The sequence below is a fragment of the Elephantulus edwardii genome, unplaced genomic scaffold (assembly GCF_000299155.1).
Source record: "Elephantulus edwardii isolate Elephantulus edwardi_28Jun2011 unplaced genomic scaffold, EleEdw1.0 scaffold00001, whole genome shotgun sequence".
NCBI classification, from domain to species: domain Eukaryota; kingdom Metazoa; phylum Chordata; class Mammalia; order Macroscelidea; family Macroscelididae; genus Elephantulus; species Elephantulus edwardii.
The window spans coordinates 36,624,161-36,633,698 of NW_006399751.1; the positions used below are offsets into that span (position 1 = coordinate 36,624,161).

The following is a 9,538-nucleotide window of genomic DNA, read 5'->3' on the forward strand; positions in this document are numbered from 1 at the left end:
GCACAGGACAGAGCGGAGTTTAGGGCTGTTGTACATAGGGTCGCTATGAGTCGCAGGCGACTCGACGGCACATAACAACAACAACTCAATATGACTTCTTTTATTTAAAGTTATATAATCAAAACCTGTTAGATTTGTTTTAAAGTATCTGTTTGCTTTTAATAGTTCAATGTCTATGCAATGCTAATTGAAGCTTTGAAAATTAAAATGTGTCGTATGATTGTAATGCCTCCACACATTTACCTGAGTGTTCTGTATCTGGAATTATTGTAACTTTTTTTTTTTACAATACTAAATTGAATCTCTTGCATTCATCATACTTTTTAATTTATGAGATTATATTTTATTCATAATAAACATTTTCTTTATCTGAAAATTGATTCCTGAATAAAAGAATTCTCATTAATTTAGTTACATATATCTCATTATAATTACAGAGATTAGCATTGCCTTAATGGAAGAAATTAATAATACAAATTAGCAGTATCATAAGCAGGAGTAGCATCCACTTCCTTAACAACATGCCTCTGGAAACTATGAACTTTAAGAAATGATGGTTTTCTAAAGGCTTCAGGTCTTTTGTTAATAGGGTCACTATGAGTCATGCTCGACTTGACAGCAATCAACAACAACAATTGTTTCCATATAACTCTTTAAAGTATTATAGGAAAGAAATCTAAAAACATTTAATTGAAAAAAAAGTATGTGACCCATTGAAATAGCTCCAGTATTTGCTTTTACTAAATGGCAAATATGCAAAACATCAGTTAAACCCACTCTCTCTTTTAAGGTATCAGAATGAGTTGGCAAATGGAATATTCTTTTTTTATATATTGTTTGTATTTTTTCAACTAAATGATTTACCCCTTAATGATATTTATATAGTAAGCACATTGATAGAATTCCATAGTAAGTAATAGAAGAAGATAAAGAGAGAACAGTAAAGGGGGAGTGGTTCTTCCTAGAATGTGTATAAGGATGCAGATAATCAGGTAGAAAATAAGAAATCTGCTCTAAGTGAGAAACTCCGGGAATAAAATTTTTGTCTGATTACTTGCAAGTAGTTTAAAGGATGGAAAGGCAACAAGCTAATAACAGTGACAAGAGAAGGGGAAGAGGCTTATGCATTTTTAGTTAATTTTATGAGGATAATTAGGATTGTGAATATAAACCAGAAAAGCTAATTCCTGTGAGAACTTCTAGAGGAGGGTTTTAGTTTGACTTTCAGAGATGAATGATGCAGAGCTTGCCTGACTTTACCTTATGAGTCCTTAACCTTACTTCTTAGAGGACAGAAAGCTCTCAGTTTTAGGAATATGGAGAAAATATTTTCAGGCCACTGTGGTAGAGATGTAATGTTTGATCAAAATAAAGTTGAATGAAAAATAATTTGTAGGAGATATTTATATTCAGGAGTAGTGTTAGAACTGTCAATAAGTATCTTTGTTTACTAAAAAAATTGTAACTAGATTTTTGCCAGATTTAATTTTTGGTCTCAGTATATCCATATTGTAGTATAGAAATAAACAGATATGTGCATTTCTGTTAGATCATCTATATTTTTTTCCATCATAATTTTAAATATGTTATTATTTGTTGTTATATGCCATCGAGTCGCCCGTGACTCAACTGCTCTAAATCCTGCTCTATCCTGTGCCAGGCTCACTGTCTCCGATACACCTACCGCCAATACCCCAGTCACTGAATCAGTCCACCTCATAGAGGATCTTCCTCTCCTGTGTTGTCCCTCCATCTTCCCAAGCATGATATCCTTCTCCAAGGACTGGTCCCTCCTTGCAACATATCCAAAGTATGTCAGACAAATCTTCAGAATCCTTGCCTCCAAGGAACAACCTGGTTTAACCCTCTCCAGGATGAACCCGTTAGTTTTCTTAGCAGTCCATGGTATATTCAATGCTCTTCTCCAACACTACAGCTCAAAGACATCAATTCTCCTTCCATTTTCCCTAATCATTGTCCAGATCTCTGATGTATAGCAAGTGATTGCAAAAACCATGACCTGTATCAGGTGCACCTTTGTCTCCAAAGTGACACCATTGCTCTTCAGTACTTTAGTCCCTAACAGCAGAAGTTCCCATCTCAATACATCTTTTAATTTCCTGGCTGCTGGTGCCAAGAGTGTTGACTGTGGAACCAAGCAAACTAGAGCTGTTAACAATTTCAATCTCTCCATCATCCATCCTGATGCTGTCAGCTGACCTAGTGTTGAGAATCTTTGTCTTCTTGATATTGAGCCTCAATACATATTGAAGACTACAGTCCTTGACCCTCTGCAGCAAGCACTTCAGGTCCTCCTCCGGTTCAGCAAGCAGGGTTGTGTCATCCACATAACTCAGATTGTTGATATGTTTGTTGAAAATTTATAATGGAGAAAATAATGTTAGGGAGCTCTGGTGGCCTAGCGGCAAGAAGGTACACTGCAGTCTCTAAAGCACTTGGTTTGAAGCCACCAGCTGCTCCACAGGAGAGTCAATCTCCTCCTGTGAGGTTTAACTGCCTCTGAAAACCTGCCAGAGGGTTAGCCATTGGCTGGTTCCAACTCAACGGTATGCAGCAACAACAACCACAAAAGTGATTTCATGAATATTAAGATTTTTTTAAAGATTTTTTAAAACTTTAATTTGATTGCAAGAAATATGTTAATCATCATAATCTGGTAGTGTATGGATATGAAAAAATAAAAATGATACACAAAAACTGCTTGGCCTAGAATTATATGTTTATTTGCCAGTGTATTCATATATCACCAGATGTATTTATCAGAGTCTGAGGACTGAGAATAGCACAATAAAATGTTTTGGGGTTGTTTTTTTTAAAATTAACTTTGAAAAAACACTGTTCTTTCATTCTGTGGTTATAGTTGTGTTATTTTCTTTTTAAGCCTGTCCAAATTTACTTGCCATCTCACTTAATTCTAAGAAAGCAGTTTATGTTTTCCAAATGTGCAGATGCTATCTAAGCGTATTCACTTGTAAGTAAAATAAAAAACTAACTAGATTTTTATATAGTCTGACCCTTTGAGATCTCCTTTGCTCCATGGAGGGATTTTTTTTTTTTTAACCTTCTCATTTAATGAAATTTAGTAAAATTAATTAAAGGCTTTTAAGAAATTAATTCTCAGATTTTCTATCAATGATATTTTATGTTTAGTGCTTAAATATAATACTCTTATGATTTTTAAAAATCTTTTACAATTTTAAGTTATCAAGCATAAATTGAATTTTGTGGATTTTATGTAACTATATGAACTTTCACATTTATAGATTTTTGTAACCACTCCTACAATAAGGATATAGAACAGTTCAGTCACTCTAGAAAGCTCACTTCTTAGCATATTTTTATTCTTAATAATGCCTAAACCTCCACAACTGTTGTTATATAGAGCATATATTGTCTGTTAAGCATGTAGTAGAAAATAGCTGCTTTATGATTTTGGCAATTCTGCATTCTACCCTCATTTCTACTGTTTTTAAAGTTCTAATTGCTAATTTTGCACTTTGTTGATTTCTAATCAGTATCAGGGACGGTATTAATTTCTCATCTCTAGTTAATATCATCAACTAATCCAGTCCTAAACTCTTACCTCAGGAGATTTCCTAGACGATGGCATTAGTGAATCTGCCCTTGTTCATGTTACATCTGTTTATAAGTAACACTTTGTTCATCGTCTGCATTGTTTTTTGAACTGCCAGTTATCTGATGTTAATGCTAGAGATTATTATCTGGAGTACACAAGAGAATCACTGCTGTGTCTCTCTTTTTATTGGCCTTGTGGATAGGAGTCTTTCTTCTTCCGAGCATTTTAATGGCTTTATGCCATGCTTTTTTTTCTTAATAGTTAAGTACTTTCATCACTGTATGTTTCCCTGAATATGTAGAATACATGTAAATCAGTAGGGGGATATCACGAATTACAAGTCAAAACTTTACTTGATCTATAGTTAAACAAGGGATGCATATTAACCAGTCTGCTGTGGGCATTGGAGTATACACTTGTGACATGCATTTCCAGCAGAATGAATTTCAATCTATAGTACATGAAAGATCATTTATTATTTTACAGTACTGAAGAACATTTTGCATACTGTGATATAATCCTGTCATTTATGAATTTGCTATGAATAAAAATAAATATGCTTAAATATATATTTAAATCTGTAATAATTATTTTTGAGATCTTTTGAGACCATGACTTTGGGGAAACAGTATTAACCTTGTACTTTGGAGCTTGAGTTTTCTTGTTTCATGATTCTTTTAAGGTTTTTTTGAGCTCTTTCTATAAATTAGAAGCCCTTGCGGCATTGTTATTGTTGTTAGGTGTCTTTGAATCGTGTAGGAGTCAGAGCAACCCTATGAACTACAGATCTGAACCGTGTCCTGTCCTGGGCCATCCTCACAATCTTTGACACTCTGCATTTCTGCAGCCTATTGCTATAGTCACTGTGTCAGTCCGCCTAGTGAAGGGTCTTCCTCTCCTTCCACCAGCCACAACATGCGAGAGAGATGAGCAGTTTTCTCCTATGAAGATTTACAGCCTAAGAAACTTGGTGGAGTGTCTTCCCAAGTCAAAACGAACTCAAAGGCAGTGGGTGGGAAATATAAATATACAGTTTCTCTGAGTATGGTGATTTTCCTCCACTTCTTGTTGTATGATCTTTTACCATTTTTGTGTCTTGGTGTTTTAATTCATGGAGAAAAAACAAACATATTACTATTGGGTGAGATTCTTTGTTTTCATCAATTGAGAACTAAACACAATAAGGAATAAAAAAAACTATGTTTACTTGCTCAACACTGTTCTCTATAGCTTTAAGTTTTAACTATTTTATAATTTCCTCCTCAGATGGATCCTGTTCAAAAAGCAGTCATAAACCACACATTTGGAGTGTCCATTCCCCCAAAGAAGAAACAAGTTATTTCTTGTAATGTATGTCAACTTCGCTTTAACTCGGATGTAAGTATCACTTTTTTGTTTTCTATTTTCTATAGTATCTCAAGTGAAAAGTCTGACTGACCTGAATATGTACGTTTCTTCCTATTTACATACTTCCTAATAGCAACTCATATTCATAGCCCACCCATTTCAGTGTGCCAGACTTCCAGCGGTTGGGATTCAGTACTAGAAACTTGAACAATAAAATAGATGGTTTGTAAGCTATTAAGGATTGCCCCAAGTATTAAGGCATACCTAAAATTTTATATGCAATCTTACCAATTATATTTACTTGCCATAAATACTTCAGTAGCACAAGGCATTTTTTAAATTTTAAAAATGCAAATTATAAAAGTGTAACAAACACTGACAAAAATCATTGTTAATACAGTTATTTCTCAAATGGCACACTGCAGATATGTGTCAAATCTTATTAAATCCTTCAGTAAATTGTTTACTATTCAAGATATATTTTCCCCAAAGGAGAAAACTGTAAAACGTTTTATCTGGTCAACATGACCATCCTACTTAAAAGATAGCAAGAAAGAGATGCATATCAATGACTGTTAAAGTGAAGATTTTAATGTATATATAAACTAATGGGAAATAAAAATTAAATACTATTACTGTATATATATTCAATACCAATGATAAAACAAGTCCAAAGTCCAATATAAATCTGAAGGCTGTGTGTATTATGTTATAGATTCTGAGTTACTCAACCTTAGACGTCATTTTCTTGGAGCATTTTTTTCTAAGGAAGCCAGAGCACTTCCAAGAATTAACACTTGGTGAAAATGTGTAAATAATTTCACATCAGCACTATCATAAAAGTGAGTCACTGTAAAGGAAGAGATAGGTTTTTCATCATTTATAGATTTATATCTCAATTAAAAGCCTAAAAAATGGGGGGGAACAACATGTGTGATAAAATATTTATCAAGTCCATGTTCATTAATTAAAAGATCTCTACCAGGGAGCTCTAGTGGCCTAGCAGTAAGAATCTGCACTGCCATCCCAAAGACACACAGTTCAGATCCCCAATCTGGTCTACCAGAGAAGGATGGGTAATATCTTCCATGTGATTACTGCCTCTGAAAACCTAGTGGAGGGTCAGTTTCAACCTGACGGCATACAACAACAAGCGGAGTAATATTCAGAGTTCATTCTTTATCTCAATATTTTCAAGATGTCAGTTTCCCTTAAATTGATCCATAGATTCAATACAGTTCCAATCTAAATCCAAATTGGCATTTTATTAGAAATTGACAGGCTGATTCTTATACAGAAAAGCAAAACCTAGAATAGGCAAAACATGTTTTTAAGAAAGAACAAAAATGAATTCTTTGCATCCTGATTTCAATAATTAATTATAAATCTATTGGAATCAAGACTATGGTATTAGTGAAATAATATGCACATCAGCCAGTGAAACAGAAGAAGAGTCTAAAAATAGACTCCTAAAGCATACCTACATGTCAGTTGACTTACCACATGGTTACAGACAAATAAATGGAAAAAGTCTAGTCTTTTCAACAAATTATTTTGGGACAATTTTATATTCATGTATAAAACAAGAAAAACCTTTACTCTTACCTCATACCAAATATAAAAATCAATTCAACTGAATAATAAATATAAACCTAAACTATAATATTTCTAGAAGGAACCATAGGAGAAAATTCATATGATGTTGGGTTACTCAAAGATTTATTGTTGTTGTTTTTGTTATGTGCCATCAAGTTGCCTGCGACGCATAGAGACCATGTGTACAACAGCCCTAAACCCTACTCTATCCTGCGCCAATCTTATTGTCTTTGACACACCTACTCCTTTTACCACAGTCACCAAATCAATCCATCTCATCAAGGGTCTTCTGTACTGTCCCTCCAACCTCCCAAGCATGATGACCCTCTCCAAAGACTGGTCCTTCCTTGAAATATGTCCAAAGTATGTCAGACAAAGCTTCAGAATCCTTGCCTCCAAGGAGCAACCTGGTCTCACCATCTCTAGCAGTCCATGTTATATTCAATACTCTTCTCCAGCACAACTGCTCAATGGCATTAATTCTCCTTCTATCTTCTCTAGTCATTGTCCAGCTTTCTGATGCATAGCAAGTAATTACAAAGACTATTGCCTGTATCAGGCGCACCTTAGTCTCCAGACTGACATCATTGTTCTTCAGTACTTTGGAGAGGTCTCTGACAGCAGGCTTTCCCAATGCAATTTGTTTTTTATTTCCTGGCTGCTGGTACCAAGAGTGTTGGTTGTGGAGCCAAGCAAACTAAAGCTGTTAACAATCTCAATCTCTTTACCATCTATCCAAGATTTATTACATAAAAATAAAAAGCATGCGCTTAATATATTGTCCATAAAAATTAAAAAATAATAGTTACACTATTCAGACAAATAAAAAAGACTGAGATCATATACTACAAAATCTAGAAATAACTGCTAGAGCACAATGTAAGTGGTATGAGTTGAATAAACAAAAAGAAGAAATAGAAAAGACAAATATCTATATAAAATGGTGTTCAATATCATCAGTCATTAAGTAAATGCAAATTAAAATCACAATGTAATATCACTACGTATATATATTGGTATTGGTATATGATAGCTGGATCTGATTCATAGCTTACCCTCCAGTGAGTTTTCAGAGGCTATAAATTGCACAAGGGGGAATTACTTCTCTTCCTTACCAGAAACGGCTAGTGAATTCCCAGCGCCCGCCCTTTGGGTTAGCAGGGCAACTTCTTACAACTAGGTCACCAGAGCTCCCTACATACTTATTAGAATAATGAAAATTAAACAGATTGGTAATAGCAGATAAGGAGAAGAGTTATTTGAACTTTAACGTATTTTTAGTGATAATGGAACACAATGCTTCTTGTTATGTGCCATCTAGTCAGAACAGATTCATAGCTCAACCTCTAGGTGGGTTTCACAGGCAGTAAATCACACTGGCTACTATTTATAAGAAACTTTATAAAGTTGTACATAGCAATATTTCTCATTTTGGGGTTGTGCACCATCAAGTCAGAACTGACTCTTAGCTGACCCTGCAGTAGGTTTTCAGAGGCTATTAAATCACACAGGAGAAAATTTCTCGTCTTTTTCCCACAGAGCATCTAGTGGATTTGAATAGTGTATCTTTGATGTGGCAGTGCAGCTCCTTTCCACTAAGCCACCAGAGCTCTCCATTTACCATTGTTGTTGTTGTTGATTGCTGTAGAGTTGAGCATGACTCTTATCGACCCTAAGAAAGCCTGAAGCCTTTCTATAACTATCATAATTTATCATAGTTCATAAGAGTTTCCAGAGGCATGTTGTTTAGGAAGTGGATGCCACTACTTCTACATATCTGTCAAAAAATAAAAGTTCATAAATTATCAAACAATATCACTAATATCACATGCAATCAAAATCTTGCTCAAGATTATCCAGAAATGACTGGAAACGTACACTGACAGAGAACCACAAGAAATACAAGCTGGGATTTGAAGAAGCCATAGCACTAGATATATCATTCCCAAGTCAGATCGATCTTGGTTGAAAGCAGAAAATACCAGAGGAATGTCCATCTCTGTTTTATTGGCTTTGCAAAAGCTTTTGGCTGTGTGGATCACAAGTTCTAACCTTGAGAAGAATGGGAATCCCAGAACATTTGATTTTGCTCATGTGAAACCTATACTTGGACTAGGAAGCAGTCCTCAGAACAGAGCAAGGATACACCACATGGTTCAAAATCAGGGAAAGAGTGCCTCAAGAATGCATGCTGTCTCCACATCTATTCAATCTATATGCAGACCATTTGGGAGGCTGAACTTTATGAGGAGGGATGTGGCATCAGGATTGGAGGAACACCTATTAACAACCTGCATTATCCAGAAGACAAAACCTTGCTAGCTGAAACTGAGGAGGACTTGAAATATTTGCTTCAACAGGTCAGGGACTGTAGTTTTCAACATGGATTGAAGTTCAACATCAAGAAGGCAAAGATTCTCACCACTGGGCCAGTTGACAATGCCATTATAGATGGAGAACAGATTGAGGTTATTGACAATTTCAACTTTTCTCAGTTCTACAGTCAACAACACCCTTGGCACCAGCAGTCACAAAATCAAAAGACAAATTGCATTAGGGAAATCTGCTGTCAGGGACTTCTCCAGAGTGCTAAAGGGCAACAATGCCAGTCTAGAGACTAAGGTGTACCTAATTCAGGCCATAGTCTTCACAGTTACTTGCAATGCTTCAGGGAGCTGGACAAGATGACAGAAGAATAATTGATGCCTTTTAGTTGTGGAGTTGTGAAAAAGAGAATTGAACATACCTTGCACTGCCAAAAGAACTCATATGTATGTCTAGAGAGAGTGAAACCAAGCTGTTCCTTGAAAGCAAAGATTTTGAAGCTCTATCTCACATATTTAGGGCACATCGTCAGGTGGCACCAATCTGTGAAGAAGTACATCATGCTTGAAAGGGTAGAGGGACAGTGCAGGAGAGAAGTTCAGAGCTATTGTACTTAGGGTCACCATGTGTTGCAGGTGACTTGATGGCACATAACAACAATATGTGCTGTTT

The 9,538-nt window shown here is 35.4% G+C and overlaps 1 protein-coding gene across 3 annotated transcripts in view; it reads left to right on the forward strand.

The window, feature by feature from the left end:
• The window catches only part of ZNF385B (zinc finger protein 385B), a 458,430-nt gene that overhangs the window by 327,647 nt on the left and 121,245 nt on the right, over positions 1–9,538 (forward strand). For all 3 annotated transcript variants that reach the window (XM_006878783.1, XM_006878784.1, XM_006878785.1), the window contains exon 3: positions 4,865–4,975. In XM_006878783.1, the coding sequence (XP_006878845.1) occupies positions 4,865–4,975 (111 nt within the window). The remainder of the gene's footprint in view (positions 1–4,864; positions 4,976–9,538) is intronic.